Source organism: Lipophrys pholis (genome assembly GCF_963383615.2).
Source record: "Lipophrys pholis genome assembly, chromosome: 8".
Classification (NCBI taxonomy): Eukaryota; Metazoa; Chordata; class Actinopteri; order Blenniiformes; family Blenniidae; genus Lipophrys; species Lipophrys pholis.
Window position 1 is genome coordinate 29,343,873 of NC_137630.1, and position 19,108 is coordinate 29,362,980.

At 44.4% G+C, this 19,108-nt stretch overlaps 1 protein-coding gene across 1 annotated transcript; it reads right to left on the reverse strand.

Annotated features, from left to right (window-relative positions):
• Nucleotides 1-615: 615 nt before the first annotated feature.
• Nucleotides 616-15,079, reverse strand: avpr2aa (arginine vasopressin receptor 2a, duplicate a). The gene is made up of 7 exons (XM_080468462.1): nt 14,711-15,079; nt 13,644-13,716; nt 7,166-7,545; nt 5,732-5,977; nt 5,367-5,513; nt 4,024-4,585; nt 616-2,927 (listed from the first exon to the last, which is right to left on the reverse strand). Exons 3-7 carry the CDS (start codon nt 7,541-7,543, stop codon nt 2,728-2,730), a joined length of 1,533 nt encoding a protein of 510 aa, XP_080324588.1. The 5' UTR covers nt 7,544-7,545; nt 13,644-13,716; nt 14,711-15,079; the 3' UTR covers nt 616-2,727.
• Between the last annotated feature and the right edge of the window lie 4,029 nt (nt 15,080-19,108).

A 19,108-nucleotide genomic window follows, 5' to 3' on the forward strand; every position in this document is an offset into this window, starting at 1 on the left:
TCAGTACGGGCCAGATTCACCTCTCAGTGTCTTGGAATGAGCTTAGGAGCAACCTCTGCGGTCTCGGATTAAGCGGCAGAGACACATTGCTCAGTGTAGTAAAGCTTTTGGCTCCACATGTGATTTATACCAACTCAGACCAGAGGAGTGGGAGTGGTGGTGGTGGGGGTGGGGGTGGGGGTGGGGGTGGGGGTGGGGGTGGGGGTGGGGGGGGGGCTGTCACTCTTCAGTCGCTGGGTGGCCCTTAAATTGATTTGAATGGAGAAGTTGCCCTATTTTAATGCCCTTCACCAAGTGGTCGTTTATTTCCTTCATACGCCGTCGCCGGGGCGGGCCTGGCAGGAGAAGGCGCCCCGTCCATAATGAAGCACTGACCTTGAGTTTAGACATCACCCGCGCTTCAGTATGGAAACCACGAGCATTAGAACATTCAGCCTAAACACACCCACATTCTCACACAGGCTGCGAGATTAGAAAAAAAAGCCCATTTCTACCCCCCCCGGTCCATTCATCATACGCTCTGACAGCTGAGGGATGATGGTGGTCGGAGCGCTAATAGCAACTATCAGGTCCTCTGTCCTGAAGGGAAAGAAGACAGAGGCCAAGGGAAAATCTGCTGTGATGGAGATATTTATAGCCGATGTTTGTTCCAGCTCATTCTCTGCCCACATGTATTATTTAACCGTTTAATGTTCCCTAATGGGGTGTACAGAAAGCGTCGATCGGGTTCAAGCCTCCCTCATTGATCTGGACGGGCCCGAAGTCCTCCCACCTCGCAACTTCCTGACAGGAAGAGGAAAATACATGAACACCCCAAAGGTTTGGGAGAAGTTCATCTATTTCCTGACATAACAAAGTGAGGCGCGGGACGCCGCCGCTACGGCGTTTCATTTGGCAGGGAATCAAAGGGGCTTGTGTCTGGGGAACAAACGCACAGTTGGCGTGTTGAAAACCCAAACACGGCGGCCTGCCCAGAGGAAAAGGTGAGGCTGCTGCTCCGACCCGGAGGAGCACTCCTGAGACACCTTGAAAGCATCCCAGCATTGTCCTGCAGCCACGCACAACTGTTCTCTCGTGGAAGAAGGATGTGTTGCACTCGGTCGGTCTGAGCGAACAGCTCAGATAAAAATAAAAAAAAAGGATTATTTACAGAAGCAGCTGAAATAGACAGTTGGTCCAAATACAGTATAACTTAATCTCAATTTATACACATCCGCTTTACCGTTTGTTATGTGGCTTACATAATCAGAGTTACTATTTTTGATCTCAGTCATAAGTTATTTAAAAAAAAAAATGCTACTTGAAACGCAGTAACTACAACTTCGTTATATAAATATGTGTTTGTGTGTGTATTTAGATTTCTACAACAATAAATAAAAAGGTAACGGTAAAGTGTGGCTGGTGGAGTGATATAACGCGTCTGCTCTAAGAAGAACATGACTGACATCGCCTGAAGATGAATCCAGTGAGGGAGGCCCCGGCTAAACTGTCCGCTGACACTACAGGCACTTTGAGCTTACACCGTTGATGCAGAGTTCTTACCTTAAGTAGTTTGAATCACATAAAACAATCAATCTTTCTCTATCTCCACTGTTAAGACATGTAGAGGATCTAAAGTCAAGCTTCACAAAGTCTTTGGTTTGACTCGTCTTCCACCACATACACAAATACAGACCATTACAGGATTTACATTCAGATTTTATCTTAAACAAAATGTCATACTATGTGATGTGCCTTACTTTTTTTTCTTTTGTTAATAAATATGCTGTACATTGTCTCTGTACATGGAATGTTGTTGATCGTTTCCTTCCTGTGTCATCGTGTTCTCGTCTGACAGGAAGGTCCTTTCGCGTACCTCATACTCAGTGTTTGTACAAAAATACAGTCACACAGCTGTGTCCAAACTAAAGTTATGGCAACCGAGACTGTTGGTGTAAATTCCTCCATTCCTAACACAAACTTTTCTTTCCCGTCCTCCGTGTACTAAAGTGTCATCCTCATGAGAAAACGTCGGTCTATCTCACTAACAAATCAGTATTGCTCCTCAGAACTGAATTCCTTCTTAGTTATTATGAGTTTCGGCCTCGAGCGTCCGTCACTAATCCGCTGTCTTTGATATAACAAAATTTGTTCACATTATTAGATTTCATCCGCAGCCTTCCCAGGACCGCTCCTGCAGCTTTAACATCCGTGACATCCCGTGTCTGTTTTCAGCCCAACTGCAGTCTCGCTCTGTTTTGCTGTCTGCATGTGTTCATTTCTTTCTTTCTTCATCCTGCCGCATGGTTTACTCTACACCCATAGATATGTCTGCAGCTTTGTACATTAGGCGTGCCATAAGTCCATTAGTGCGATGATCCACTCCACACATTCCTCTTGCTCTACCATGTCTGAGCTTGGCCGGTTTAATTTTTCGCTCTTTCTTCATATGAATCACTGCACAGGTCTTGTTTAATGGCAACTGGGGTGAAAATGTCTTTACTTTCAAGGCCGGTTTCGTATTGTCGATGCACTGAAATGAAGGTCAATCCTTGATGCTGACGCCTTCAATGACACCTTTTTTTTTTTTTTTTTTTACTGAACTGGTGGACAGGCGATTCCACACGGATGTCCTGCTGACAGTGCAGCTGTGATCCGTCGCTCAAAACATCTGGCGGAGGGCAGCGCCGCTCTCAGACTGTGATTTTAGAGGTTACGTAGGCAGTGGAGTCATCTGTTTCTGTCCCGTCAGTACAGAGTGTCTTTGGTGGTGGAGGTGTGTGTGGTGGTGGAGTCGTCGGGGATGGAGCCCCGGCGGCTGGGTCGCGACCGGCAGTGCAGCAGGCCCTGCATCTCTCTGGACACGCTGCTGGAAAAGGCCGTGTAGATCCAAGGGTTGGTGCACGAGTTCAAACTAGCCAGCAGCATCAGGATGGTGAAGGCTATTCCTGCAACACACACACACACACAGACGTAAAAATGCATTGTTTCCTCTAAGATAAACATAAATACTTTCTATTCAGTCTGAATATAGAGCATTTCTGCTTGTTTGTCTTTTTATTTCCTTCCAAACGGCAACGGGACTATAAATATCCCAGAAAATCTACAAACGTATTAACGACTGAAACGAAACGAGGACAACAGATAAACACAAGCAAAAGTCAGGCAGCTGATCGTCATCTGCTGCTTGTCTGCCAGTGAAGACTCATATATTTGTACGCATAGTCTTGGCTGCCTGCTAGGATGCTTTCATACAATCGTGTGTGTTTGTTCATGCGAGCTGCTGTGTCTCGACCCGCGAGTCTGCTCGTGATTTTGGCTCACGTTTGAAAGCATCTGGCACAGATCATTGTTGATGACATGTCAACATCTGGGCACATTGTTAAATCAGCAGGGGATATAAACAAATTATTTTTTTTATTGGCCTCTGGTGTTTGTCTTCAGTTCGAGAACGGAGGACACCCACTTGGTCCGTCCCGTCAGAAGCATCTTAATGCTGCGCCATCGACTGAATCATCGCTGGCTGTCAGAACACTGACAAACATGGTGTTTGTGTCCAAACGAAGAGGTCAGAGGCGTCATTTGAACTTGTGTTTGACTCCCTGTCGTGCCGCCTGACCTGCAGCCTGTCTTCAGAGTAACCGTCAGATCAAATCTGGACTCGTGAAAATGGACGCCGGCTCTGATCTCAGGTTGTTGTGATGAATTAGACACAAACATTTAGCTTTGGCCTGCCCAGAGTGCAAAAAGGGAAAGGTTGCACATTAAAGGCAATTAAGTGGATTAACTTGGCTGAACAGGATCAATCCATCTGGGAAAAACAACCTTAATTAATCACTTTAAATCCCTGTAACGCATACATTTGTTTTTGTTGCTTGTTGAGGTGAGCACTCCTGGACCCGGACCACCTCAGTCTTCTCACTTACTTGTATTGAGCGGCTCCTTCTCGGCGCTTCATGGCAATTTGTTTTTGTTTTTATTATTTTGGAGGACTGTCCACTATAAAAACAATCTCACAACCATAAAGAGAGTCTTGTCACTGACCTTGGTCTGGAGGATTCGGGTCCCACGCTGCCCACAACTGCACAATGAAGAAAGGCGACCAGCAGATGGTGTAGACCAAGACGATGACCAGGGTCATCCTCACCGTCTTCGACATGGCTTTCGTGATGCTCGGCGGCGGCGTGGGCAGCGGGTGGGGGGGGGCGTAGTCGAGGGAGCAGCGGGGAGAGCTGCTGTAGGTCTCGTGGCCGTCCGGGCTGGTCCGCTCTTGCTGCTGCGTTGGCAGTGCTGCCGCCGTCACATGTTCCCCACAGCAAGTGTTATATTGAATAGCGGATGGCACGTAGTCGTAACAATCACCCGCCTGGCTGTTACGGAGGTTATTGTGGGGGTTGTTGTTTGTACCCTTCAGAATCTGTCCTCCCCTCCCATCCCTGCTCCCTCCCCCAGATGTCCGTCTGCCCCTCTCCCTCTCTCTCCCTCGCTCTTCCTCCTTCTTGAAGCTGTGGAAACGAAAGAAGATCTCCTTCTTCTTCAACTCGGCCATCACCATCCGCTCTGACTTCAGGTAGATGTTATTGTGAATCTCGCGAAAGATTCTTATCTGTGTGGGGGGGAAAAAAGAGATTTAGAAGTTTCTATTTGCACCATCTTTCTGTCACCATCAGCCATAAACTGGTGTCGGCCTTTTTTATTATTTTATTAAACACCTTTACTACACTTCAGACCAACTACCATAAAATGTAATTGCAGTAATATTGGCTAGTGAAATGATGATTTAAATCTTGCAATAGTAGATGATTCATGCAAGTTGTTTTTCTTTGTTTGTTGCATTAAACTCAAACCCTCTCCTACCTTTTGATGCTACACGCTTATTCAAAATGATTCTCAGTGATTCAGCCGAATCAAACTTCTCAAATTACATCCCTCTGCACAAACATCGCCTGTTTCTTTAGCAAAGTGCCAGCTCTTCTTTGTCAAATTGAAATCTGATATTGAACAAAGGTCATGGATTCGGTTGAGTTCTGCTGCAGTTCACTTCCTGGCAGGAGGTTCTCAGAGCGGGCAGCTATCTCAGCAGTGGACATCTAAGTGCTGTGTTAATTAGGGGAAATAGTTGAACCCCAGAAATATCTTTCTTTAAATAGAGTGGACCGATGGGAGGCAGCCCAGAAAGCCTATCCGCCATGGGATGTGACACAGCACCACACGGCTCCCAACAGGTTACTGAACAATGCCTGCCAAATATCCACTTCAGGAAAACAAAACAGCGTTTCAATCACGCCACAAGCCTCATTATTGGATCCTGTAGTTTTCAGCATGTCATGCTACAGCGAATAGTTGTGTACAGTGTGCAGAGTGGAGGCGGCACAAACCAGTATTACCTGACAGATGGTGATGATGAGGGCAGGCAGGACGAAGACGGCCACAGTCATCCACGTGACATAGGCCTTCAGCCCCCATGGCTTTGTAAAGTGGCCCCAGCACTCAAACTCTCCAGGAGCCACCTCCGAGCGAGAGAAGATGAACACCTGACAGACGTGACAAAAGCAGGACGGTCAAGCTCACCCGCGGACTCGCCGGTTTCCTTTCCTATCAGCTGAGCTGCACTTAGATCATTAACCGGAAATCAACATCTTGAGTTCAACCGTAGAAACCGTGGCGTGCGCACATGCTGAGCTCTCATTTCCTTCATCACCATGTGTTGTGTGTTTGTGTGTGTGTGTGCGAAAGGTTTTGCCCATCCTACCTGTGGTATGCTGAGCACCAGTGCCAGGGCCCATGCAATAATGACGGGGGTGTTCCAGCGGGACATCGCTCCCCCACGGTAGGCCTGCAGCGGGCAGCAGATGGCATGGTGCCTGTCTACTGTCATGGCAACTATCATGTAGGAGGACGCAAACATGCCCACAATCTGCAAGTACTTGATGGACCGGCAGAGCAAGTCCGGTCCCTGAAACCTCTCGGTAATGTCCCATATCAGCTGAGGGAGGACCTGGAGGCACAGATTAATAAACAAAACAAAAACACAATCATAAATAACAAAACTTGAGTCGCGACGCTCAGTTACTAAGGTATTCCTCCCAGTCCTGATCCTCAAGGTCTACTGCACGTTTCAGATCGTCCTCCATGTTGTCGACGTCTCCCGGCTCCAACACACAGCAGCTCTCGATGAAAACTCTTCTATTCGTGTGTGTTGGAGCAAAGAGAGACGTCTGGAAAACGGGGCAGTTTTCCTTGAGGAAGACTGAGAAAGGTTTGAACAAATTAAAACAAGAGCAGACTTGATATCGCTTGTACAAACATGTGGAAGTTCTATTGACGGGACACACTGAGAATCCGGACACGTGTTTAAAATAACTGACACTTAACAAGTTTGCCTTCGTAAATATAAAATATCAGTTGTTTCGTAAGTAAATGAACACAAAGAAAAAACGTTTTTTCAGACAGCTTGTTTTCATGTAAACAGGCTTATTTCACACAAAAAACAACATTTTTAAATCTCCTGTTTATGCTCCATGTCACTCGTGTTATTCTTACACGATCACCTGCAATTCGCACACAAAATAAAAACAGGTGTATTTGCTTTAGAAAGTAGTTTAACCTGTTTTATACAGGATCTTGATAAATGAGGCCTCCAGTTGAGGTAGAAGATCACGTCTCAATTACAGTGTTCAGAGATTATCCCATTTTAAACAGGCTTTTGATGCGTTTTAATTGTAGCTAGGCACATAGAAAACCACAAGCCCTTTCTTTTAGATATTTAATGTTATTGACTAAAGCAAGATATATGCATAGAGATAAATTCCGTGGATAAATTTTAAGGCTATATGACCTTAAAAACTTCAACTGACTTTTTTTGTTGTTTTTCTTTTTTTTTCAAAAGTGTTGCTTAGAAATATCCTTTTTATGTTGAAGAGCAAGTTAAAATAAATCTCCTTAGCTTTTGAATTATACAATGATCAGTTGATCAAGGTGTGAAATGCAGGAATCATAAACAGTATTCTTTATGAAGGAGGTAAATCTTGAAATAATTAAATAACACATTGATAACTGCTTTCTTCCTGTCTGCTCGACTTCAGAAAACCTACAAGTGAGCGTTACAAATCTGACAGATGAGTTGTGACTGTGTTATTTACTCCTCACGTCTATATTTCGGGCGCTTCTGAACTTGAGCACTGACCTGAAACAGCGCCACCACCAGGTCAGCCACGCACAGGTTGACCATGAAGACGTGCATGGGCGCGTTGTGCTTCCTCCTCCTCAGCAGCACCCACAGCACGAGGCCGTTCCCCAGCGTGGTGAGAGCCAGCACCACTCCGAGCACCGCTATCTCCGCCCGGGCCAGGCCCAGGTCCCTCACCCGGGGCTGGGGCGTGGCGCGGGGCGAGTTGCTGGACCCATTCTCGGGGAAGATCCCGAACAAGGACCCGCCGCTGTGAGAGGCGTTGAAGGAGTTCAGCTCGGAGACGAAGGCGGAGGAGAAGTTGTGTCTTCCCGTGGCGCCCAGAGAGGACAGGCCTAACCCATCCCAGTCTGTTTCCACACTGATGCTTTCCATTCCTGTGAAACAATCCCGGCTTTAATGAGACACAGTTGTTGTTTGCGGTTTGTTGAAACCATGTCCTGGTAAATATGGAGCAGGTCATAAGACTGATATTAAAAAAAAAGAAAATGTATGGCACAAAGAGTTTGCTTGTTCTGAACCATCAGACACATCCACATCATGTCTGAGCCTCTTGCTCTGTTTCCACATTTGCCCTTAAATTTGTCAGCTGAGTTGTTTAGTTAAAACAACATGTCTTTATTAAACGGCTGAGCATCCGACCTAAAACACTCATTTATTTTACATAAAGGCAATTACTGACAGGGACTTTTGTTGCCGCAGCTTCACACCGCAGCCTGCAAATAGCTTCCTTTGTGCAGCATCAAGACATTTGAGTAAAACTAATGAAAGCCAGACATCGGACCAATTACGCTGCCATGTGAATGTAGCTGCTTCTCAAATTTTTTAATAAGTTTTCGGGCCGTCTTGTTTGTGCGTCTCTCATCGCTCCCCGTTCTGTCTGACGCAAGTCCAGAACGGTTTATTTTCCTTCTCATACTTTCTCAAGGTTGATTTGACAGCTTTCCCTTCAATCCCTCCACTCTTATTCCTTCACCTCCCCTAATCGCTCTCATCCCATGCTTACCCCCATACATTCCTGTTTGCGTTCCTCCGTCTTCAGATTTCTCTCATGCATCCAAGTGACCCCCCCCACCCCCACCCCCAATCACACCATCCCTTGATCTCGATGAATTTTACATTTATTTGTCTTAGCTTATAAATAAATGGCTAAAAGGAGCATCAGGTTGATAGAAATGAGATGACAATTTAAGTAACAGAAAGCCAAGGGATGCTGGGTGCAGCCTTGGTCAAACAAACTGCAGAATAAAGTATGTGAAGATAGAGGCCGTGTGGGGAAAGAGAAAAAAAACCAGGCCAGAAAAGGTAACAGAATAGATCTGTGAAGGAGGATGATAAGATAAGGTGTACAAATATAGCTGTAAAGAGAGTTGTGTATCATTATCTGTTCCCTGATTGACACCAGACTGAAGTAATATTTTCACTAATGTGCAAGGAGTGGTCGGATACACAAGCTGAGTAGGTGCTGGAAACTTTCCATGCCTAAAAATAGGACGAGGACTATGGCCGTAGCATTAAGCAATTGAGTATAACTAGCACGACATTACGGAGTTGTTCTCACTATAACGACCTAATGACCAATTTGCTTTCGGTAGTGCGCCGGCTGCGATAACACAGCTGAGGATACTGTCAGGCTTCGCGTACTGACTCAGCCAGAGGAATGCATGAACGCATGACAGGCCAGGCCAGCTGGAATCCACCGCACGGCACCAAAGGAAGAGCTGCGCGTCAAACCAAGAGAATCTGAGCAGAACCGTTTCTGAGAAGAAGAACAACTGCTTCTATCTGGTTCGAACGGATTCCCGCTGCCGCGACGGACAACCACAACACTGCCTTAAATGGCTCAAACCAAATCAAACATCCATTATGTGTGGCTTCACCTTCATCAGCTTTCATAACTTTTTAGAATTCTCCTCATTTATTTGGCTCCGTCCAGAGACACTTCAGATCAAAGAAGGCAATATTCTTGCTTGTTATGGGTTTATTGCGCTTCTTCAATTAGAGGTTCAAATAACGTGCCCCCTTTTTTCATCAAGGACTCACAGGGGGGCCTCTATTCATCAGAACCTGAAGAGCCTGGTGCCCCCCTCTGTAATTACGGCGTAATTCATGTGAGGATTCTTTGTATGGCTGTGGTCCTTCGTGCCCTCCGACATAATCTCATTATGTATATTTGCCCATGTGACCAATTTCTGATGTGAAATTCTTTTGTCAAGAGTGTCTCAGGTCAGATTTGGAGTAATGGCCCGTAGGAAGGTGATATAATACCTACACGGCCTTTGAAAGGAATCCAGGTCACGCTGATCTAATAAGCTGTATTTTACACAAGCATAAAGAAGAAACATCAGCAGACGTGTCATCGGAGTTACGGTGGATTGATCCTGTCGCACTAAACTATTGTTCTCAACAATTCTGAGTAGCCTCTGTTTTCCCCGAAGGACACCATGTGATTTCTCCATATACGCCCGGGGCTCATTTGCATTGCCTGCATATCCAAGAAAACAAGATGAATTGTCTTCACATTGCTCAACACAACTGATCCGTGCACAGCGCGAAAGCAGAAGTCTTGGCAGTGACGGCCCCTTTTCAGAGGACGAGGTTTCTTAACCTGAAGCTAAGGAAGTGAGGAATGTCTGCAGATCCTGATGGAGGCACGTTAATGTATTCCCAGCATATCACATCATCCGTCTGTCTCGCCCCAATGTACGGCGGGGATAATTCAACCTCTCCACTGGACGGACTGCGGACGCTGCTTTTAGTAGTGAGCGCAGTGTGTCGCTTCCTCGCTTCACTTTAAAGCTTTCTCTCTGATTAATGACGGAAGGTCCCTCCCCTGCTGGCTTCTCCAGAGGCAAACTAGTGTGTAAAGCATCCATTTCCATGAACTCGCCATCCTGCAGTGCCTCCGGGACGACACAAACAGGTAGTTAAGGTGTGCACGTTCACGAGAAACTTTACAGGGCACAAACCACTCGCATCTTTCAACGTCTCAGTCATCCCTGCCTGCTGCTCACACATGTTTTGGTCATTCTCTTTGACAAAACTACGTCAGCTTCCAGCTATGCCAAGATCCAAACACAATCTGTTTTTTGTCCAAGTCCTTTTCAAACATCACAAAGTTTGTCAAGAGCCTAATGTTTTATAGAAACGTCTCTCAATATATGGTTAGTTGGATTAAGTAAACGCAAACTGGATTTGGGAATTTTAAAAAAAAGTTTGTGAAGTTTTATTATTGATTTATTGACACTGTGTATATATATATATATGTATGTGTGTGTGTGTGTGTGTGTGTGTGTGTGTGTGTGTGTGTGTGTGTGTGTGTGTGTGTGTGTGTGTGTGTGTGTGTGTGTGTGTGTGTGTGTGTGTGTGTGTGTGTGTGTGTGTATATATAAATAAGATCATTTTATAAATGCTTTTTAAAGATTGTAGCTGACCGTTCTGGTGGGGGCATCAACAGAACTGCACACTTTAATCATGTCCTCACGTGAACTGTGTGAAATGAAGCGACAACAAAGGATTGCTGGCAGTATGGGCAAAAAAAATCAATTCAAGATAAAGAAACTGTTTGGTTTGTTACATCCATCTTCTAAACAGGTTTATCCAATTCAGCATAGAGCCGATCCCAGCTAACAATGATCAAATGCGGATTACACCCTGTTACATCCTGGACACGTCCGCAGTGCCAGGACACACAAACACAACACACACACACACACACACACACACACACACACACACACACACACACACACACACACACACACACACACACACACACACACACACACACACACACACACACACACACACACACACACACACACACCAGGACGTTTTAGGGTTACCAATTAACCTCAGTTGCTTGTTTTTGGACTGCGGGAGGAAACCGGACGACCACAGAAAACATACAAAGTCCACACAGAAAAGCCAACCTGGACTCAAACCGGACGCTTTGTCACTGTGCTGTGACAGGGCTTCCCACTGCCCCACCGTGCAGCCCAGGCTCGGTTAGGTAAGACAGAAAAATGAAGTGAGAACAACTGGATTTAAACTGCGATGCCTTTTGCGATAATTCGTGAACATTTAAGTCTCAGTAACTCATTACGATGATCTGTTTGGAAACACTCTAATCTCTCGCCGACCGAGCCAAATGTTAACCGAAGCAGAAGCAGAAGTCTCCAGTCAAGAGCAGCTCTGGGGATGTTTCACTAAAATCCTGTTTACTCGAGTATTAACTGGAGAACTCACGCACATCCTCATGACTGCATTGTGAAAGATATCTGACTGTAATTAACGTGAACATTTCTGCAGCCTGCATGCGGGCTGTTTATCTTGGCAGCGTGTTACTTCATGAATCTGTTTCTTCTAAAGAGGTCTTTGTTCAAATAACTGATTCTACTTTTTTATTGCTGACAGTTAATCTGATGGCTTTTAAAGAGTCACAGCTATAATCCAGCTCCGTGCACATTAATGAGATAAACCCAATTGAAAGGGGGGGACATGTTTTATTTTATTACTTTTCTAGTTAGTTTTTAATTTGTGGGAATTTGTGAAGTAAGTTCAGTCGATACCTCTGCAGGACACTTTCCTCAGTGAACCTATGCACTGGTGCAATAATCCAAACCTAATGAACGATCCATCACTTCCCTGCCGTCTTGTTTGTGCTGGTCAGCCTCTTGATTAGTTCCCTTTGACCAGTTCTGAGCAAATCTGATTAATGAGGACCTCCGCTAATCTCGTTAGGAGCCCTGCTGTCCACTCTTATCCCGACTTTCACATGCACGGGCCCATATCTCTGTTCCAAAACAGCCTCTTTCTGATAATGCTTAATATATTGGTTTGGTTTTGTTATTATCGCCCTCATTGATCAACATAGGCAGACAGGAAGCAGAATGTAAATGGTCTGGCCCAGTCTGACTGCAAGTTAACATATGAGACAAGCATTAGCAGTACGGGGGGGTTCCATAAGCTTTGGTTTGCCATGCTGCTTTTCTCTCTTTATTTACATATCGATCAATAGATTCTTGCACAATAATGGCCCCAATGAGTCATGTGGGGGATACAAACTAGGCCTGTGCCGCATTTCATCTGCATGATAAAGCCAATATGACTACGGCTTCTTCTTGGAGTCCCCACATATCTGCAAATTAGATCCCCCACCGGCGCACACACACTCGCTCGCAAGCATAAATTCGCCTTCTCAATGAGTTGGCTCAATGACAGGTGGAGACTCTGTATATATTTATGCATTTCCTGTTTGTGGCTGCACCTGCTGTACTCATTAAAAATCCGACTAATAGCTCTCTCGATCCGGGATTTATTCCTTTCAGTTTCTATCATGCAGGTTCTGGTCTCCACCGCAAACTGCAGCCCGCATGAGCAATAACAGCACCCGCTCTGTGACTGTCCTGCCCAAACAGCCCATTAAACGTTAATCATGCGGGACCACACCTGGCTGCACCCACACACTCACACACACACGCACACACGCACACACACGCACACACACGCACACACACGCACACATTGCGATGTTGTACAGGTGTGTTCCTCCACAAATATTGCAGTTAATTTCTTTTCTTTTCTTTTTTTTAACCCCCATAAAGCTTCGAGGCAAAACACACGTGGTCTGGTGTCGTTGAAGGTCCAAGCTCCCTTATCATCACTGATAAAAACCCGCTCATAAGACCACTGACTGTTTTTCCTGTTATGTATCATTAACCAGCCCACTGCCAACAAACACGTTCCCGACACAAAGCAGAACCGATTGCCCATCACGCGGGCGGTGTGGAAGTCAGGCGTATGCTAAATCTCGAAGAATGGACATGAGGGATGCAGTGTCCCCCACATCAGCCCCAACAGGCCTCGGCGTCCATATGATGGAATAAACAAAATGAAAAGATTCTCTGTGAGACACATGGCTAATGTGGCAGTGCAAACAACAGTAATGATGATGGTGATTTTGCCTGATGGAGCAACAATCAAGGAGCAGTATAGGCAGGCAGTGTGTGTATGGATTGTATAACACAGAAAAGGAGCGGAGGGTGCATAATTAATGGACAAAAGTCTTTTCAAACACTCGCAATATAAACAGAGGCCCTGCAATTACTGAAGAGCCTCTTCCCAGATTTGTTGATACAACTGACAAGTCAAAGATGTTTCTTTAATTGTGGTAAAGTCAGAAGTTACAGTGGTGCGAAGACTCGCTATTTTCTTTCTGAAGGTTTTGTGATTGCCTCTTCATTACTCAGCACAATAATATATGTCACAATCATCTCATTCCGTGACATATATTAAAGTTTGGCATTGATTTTATGGGCTTTGTGAGTACTGTACACACACACACACACTCACACACGCACCCAGCCAGCCAGCAACAACTAATCAGATTTTTCCCCCTGAAAACATGGGAAGGACATGGATGTGCACAAAGACAGTGATACACAAGAAACCGTCTGCCTCTGTGGCCTCTCACCTTGTTGTCAGTGCATGGCCGGCTCTCTCACACGTGTCCTTTTCTTTTTAGTTTGCTTTGCTCTTGCCTCTGACTGTGGGACAAAAGTACCATTACACTCCATTAACATTACATGCAAGAGCAGATCACATTAGCAAGCTGACAGTTCCCTTGAGCTTTGTTAATCCATGGAACAAACTTTAGAGGAGCTCGTGCCTTTCGTAAGGGGCCCAGTTATAAAATCCAACACAGAGGTCTGAATTAGCAAATCAAGACTGGTAAATATATATCTTTAATGGAGTCATTGAATGGGTTTTGTTGGGTTATTTTTTTACTTGAAAAATCAAATAAAGTCATGAATTGTGATCATAATAAGGTCATAATGCTTAATTTCAAAGTAAGTAAGGTTTATTCATAGAGCGTTTTTGTCAGATAAAAAAAAATCACAAAGTGCTGTACATGAAATGGGTGCAATAAGACAGAACATACAAATTTCATAAAATACAGTAAAAATGAGAGAGATATTTAGCTAAAAGCTTTCTAGAATAACAACGTCTTCAAATGCATTTTAAATAAAACTTGTGGAATCGAGAAAACCATTGAATGCATTTAGAATAATACTCATAAAATTAATTTACAAGCTGTACAAGTCACTGGTGCGCTTTCCAAAAACATTTGGTGTTACTTATAAGATCAGTTTTACTTTTTTTCCCCAATTCTAAAACATACACTTTTTCTAGTGAAATTAGGCTTCATTCACACCTTGAGTGTGACATTTTATTAATGGTAGCAGCAAAAACTGTGTGAGGGGGAGAAAAAAAAATGTATCAGGTGAGGAAATCTCAGGGTGGCCAATAAATAACTACACCAGAGGCTTGACTGTCATATCTGGGCTTCGTGCTTACATCAGATCTGCTGCACAGATCAAAGATACAGACAAATGACCTAAATTGGTCAGTAAACAAATTTGTTCCAGCACAACGTGAATGAGTTTCTGCAGATAGCAGGGGTCTGTGTTTCAAACTATATATGTATATCTATATCTATATATATAGAGAGAGAGATGGATAAATAAAGTAGGTACTTACTTATTTATGATCCTCCTCAATATTGATGCTGAATCACAAACAGATAGATAGTCCAAAATGTTCACATCTTCAATCGTCAGTGTGACATCAGCTCTTCTTTGAGTGAATTAGATTAGGCAGGAGGAAAGACAATTAAAAAAAATAAAATAATCAATTTCTCTTCATCAAAGTCAGGCAACTTTTTTTTTTTTTTCTTCTTGGTCAGTGTTGAGGAAGAAGTTGAGCAGGTCCTTTGTGTTTCTGATCACAGTGTTGCAGCTCAGTGTTGCCTCCCAGAGTAATCCATTTGAGAGCCATGTGTGTCCCAGGTCCTCCCGCGTCACGTTATGCCTTTGCAATGTGCTGCGTCTCCAACGCCACAAACAGAAATGAATCTGAGCTCCGTCTGCTGCTACCTCAGCCCTCCCTCCCTCCACATATCTCCTCCTCCTGGGTCAACCAGCCTGTCCTCTAGGACTGAGGGTGGAGCCTGCAACCAGGAGTGGAGGGAGGATGTTACACATACCTATGAAGTCTATATATGAGAGAGGGAGGGAGCGAGAGAGGGAGGGAGATTACTGTTTCTGCACATGTGTTGTTGTGGTTAAGGTGCAGAGCACATACAGTATACTGTATGTTTTCTTTGAAGGTAAATGTGCATGCACCCTTCCAGGTTGGTGTGTGTGTGTGTGTGTGTGTGTGTGTGTGTGTGTGTGTGTGTGTGTGTGTGTGTGTGTGTGTGTGTGTGTGTGTGTGTGTGTGTGTGTGTGTGGCGTACCTCCCCTCCTCGGGATGATTTACAGCCAGCACAAGTCATTGATACACACCTCTTGTGTTTCCATCCATGCTTCGTTTTGCCCTCTTTGCCTCCCGTCTTCTTTTGTTGCTGGAGGCCAAAGGGCCGAAGCTCTCCACCTAACCAGGAATGCCGATTGGCTGAGTCAGCCCGACTAACAGCAGGTCACACCTTCAGTGTGCACACTGAAGGTTATTACAAAAAAGAAAAATATGCTGTCTCTCAATTTTATTGTCAAGGATACACACACACACACACACACACACACACACACACACACACACACACACACACACACACACACACACACACACACACACACACACACACACACACACACACACTCACGATGGTCAGGTAATATCATTGGTATTCAAAGCCTCCAGGTGAATTCATATATTCACACACATATAAAAATCCATGAAAGATTTACTCAGATTTATCTTGGCGAGCGGCTTCCTCTTTACTTTTTAAATCACAAACACTGTATATTTTCAACAGTAGCGCACATAGATAAAGGGTGTTTACGTCGTCTGTCCCAACCTGACGCTACACAGTCCCTGATGTCGTCTTTTTTTTTGTTTTCCTCCCGTCAGGTTCACATAAGATGTCTCCCTCAGTCAAACCTCTGTGTCCTGCTGCCGGGGAGGTGAGACAGTAAGCTCCCTGAGAATCACTCTAATGTAATTATCCTGGCTCCTCCGGTCTTAGCGGACGTTTTGTTATAGAGCAGTAAAGCAGCAAAATTAATTCACAATCCACTTTGCTCCCTTAACGGCTCCCTACGTGACAGCCGACGAGCGAGGAGACACAGTGGAGAGTGTCGGGGCGGAGAAAGGATATTAGCTGAACAAATGAATTCTCCTTGAATAAATGACAAAGCGATAATTAAAGATTATGATGAGAGATCCCAGTGGAAGGACAGAATCCGTTTGGAGGACGTATTAATCCTTGAGATGCTAAAAGTGTTTTTCCTTTGTGGAGTTTGAATGTTCTCCCTGTGGAGCTTCGGTTTTCCTCCCACAGTCCAACAATCGGAGCAGAATTTCCTGGTCGTGCGACCGCGTTGTTTCGCTGTGTCAGCTGGAGAAACTTCAATAGACAGAAGGTGGACGGTCGTTAAAATGCCGGTGTTTATAGTATCAACAGTTCTTACACATCACGTTGATGCTTAGAAGGACCTTCAAATATCTCAATCTACGACAGCGTTTTCCTCTGAGGTTTGGCCGGACGGTCTCTCACACGCTTAGGTCCAGCTCCCAGCGTTGTGCCAGAAATAAAAATGGCAGCTGTTTCCCCCTGAGAGAGTAAAGACCTTTTAAATTACTCCTCTCTGAGACTTCTTTCCTCAAACACACACACACACACACATACAAAAGGTGTTGAGAAATACTGAAAAACTTGCACTGATATCGGATTATTCAGCCTCAGACTCCTCGATGCAGAGGAAAGCGAGATGGGCAAGGTCCAGGAATATTTTGAATGCAGACCAAAAGCACCCACTCAATCAAGATCACTTTTCAGCCCAGCATGTTTGGCCGCATCTGTGGCTGTTCGAGAGCACAAACATGGTTCCTCTCAGCGCCGCCAGAGGAGCGATCGGACTTTACTCTTCTCTCAGACGGACAAGCAGCGCCGTGGGGGCTGTCCGTCTTCCTGAAGGACAAACCTTCAGTCCATCCCATTGGTTAAAAAGTGCACATCAGCACCTGGTCGGACAAAGCCAGCAGTAAAAACATAAAAAAAAAAAACCCTGGGAAACATCTGATGGAATCATTAACTGCCAGACGAGCCATGAATAACTTGGGATTTATCTTGTGGGGATCATGGATCGACATTGACACAGAAAGGACGCCGCGTTAGAGCACTCAGATTTTAAAGATGCAGTCTCCTGTTCGTATCAGTGTTCCCACTGCGTCTTCGCATAAAACGCTGCAGGCGTCGTGTCTCTTCTGTAATCTGAAACTCTCTTGTCAGTGACCAGCGACGAGACTAAAGAGACTGTAACACCAACACTTCTGTAACCTCCTAACTGTCTGTCTTTATATAATTAACATGAACGGGCTCTCGGTAGAGCGCATAGCATCGCCAGCAGGTTAGCCGTTAGCTCATACCGATGCTAACTAGCCTGTAAGGTAGCAACGGGGAGCGTCTCCATGGCAACAGACATTGATCTCATTGAGTTACCTCTCCTATCCGCTTTGTATGGGACATTTTTTCACAGTTTTTTGGTATTTATTCGGAAATGTTTGGCCGTTAACGTCCCAAAATCTAATGGATGGGTGCTTGAATGATGACGAATCATCCCTGAAGATTTCATGCAATGCGAGTAAATACTTTTTTTGAAAAGTTGGTAAAATCAGAATAAATAAATACACACAGACAAAAACCTAACGTTCCCCCAACTTTCATTGGCAAAAGGTAATAACAAATACAATTATTGTTTTTATTGTGAAGTTAATTATTGTAAAGTTTCAGCTTGATTCTCATCGTTAGCATGAGCAAATCTTCTGTCTGGACAGTTACTTTTATCCAACCTCCTGTTTACTGAAGGAGAAGTGCTTCGTTAATCTCAAATCCTTCAACTCTGTAACTTCAGTTAACATCCAGATTATAGAGCATCTTCCTTGAGAGGAACACAAAATCCAGATGAGTTGTTTCTCCAAGTAACAAGTTACTATTTATTTTCCGTTACTACGTAGAGGCTAATACTTTTTGATGTACTGTGATCTTTACTAATCTGCACTGCACTGCATCCTAATTGTGTTTTGTACATGTTGTTAATGAAGTGCAATGAAATGAAAATGTAAAAAAAGAGGCGTTTTAGAATGTATTAGTAATCGTGTTTCCACAACACTGATATGGTATTGTGTGTAGAGTTTTTATGACTTACCAAGTAGTTCCAGCACCCAAAATATTTGAATTATTCTGCCTCCAGCAGTGACAGAAATTTCATGTGAGGCACTCAGAGCGAGAATTACCTTTGAAAAAAATCAATGGAAACCTTTTTTTGGTTTTTTTTCCTGTAGCGCTCCCCCTTTATAGAAACTGCAGACTATTTATTTATTTAGTGGAAAATGTTCCAGTGAACACAGCTTGTGATTATTGTTGAAATTTGGATGTTTTAAAAAAAACAAAAGTATTAGTGTGGAAGCAGAAATCTTTTAGACAGAAACTTTACTGTCGTGGACAAGAAGCTTTAATTACATGCAAGACTGGACTTAATAACTGACAAATGTGACTTCCCTCATGTGTAGTGCCTGCGCCGTGATGAATGGCCGTATTGGAGAAGGCTGGCAGTTCCAGGGATGTTTTCCTGGGAAGAGATGTAACGCATCAAAGTGTGTTTACAGTGGGTAAAACTGGTGTGCTTAAGAACATCCTGAAGGACACAATGTGGTCTGCTTTATGGTTAACACACGTCCGCCTGCCAGCACATCTATTTCTCATTGCGCTAAATCCAAAGCGCCGTCCATGAAATGATATTTCCATAAATGTATGCGTTTGTTGATAAGTGGTGAACTAATTTGTCCCGTCATATGGGACACGCTGCATACGGTCACAGTGCGATACCCTCAGCCACTTTTCATGGAGGAGTACGGCTATTATCTCTGCGTGCTTTG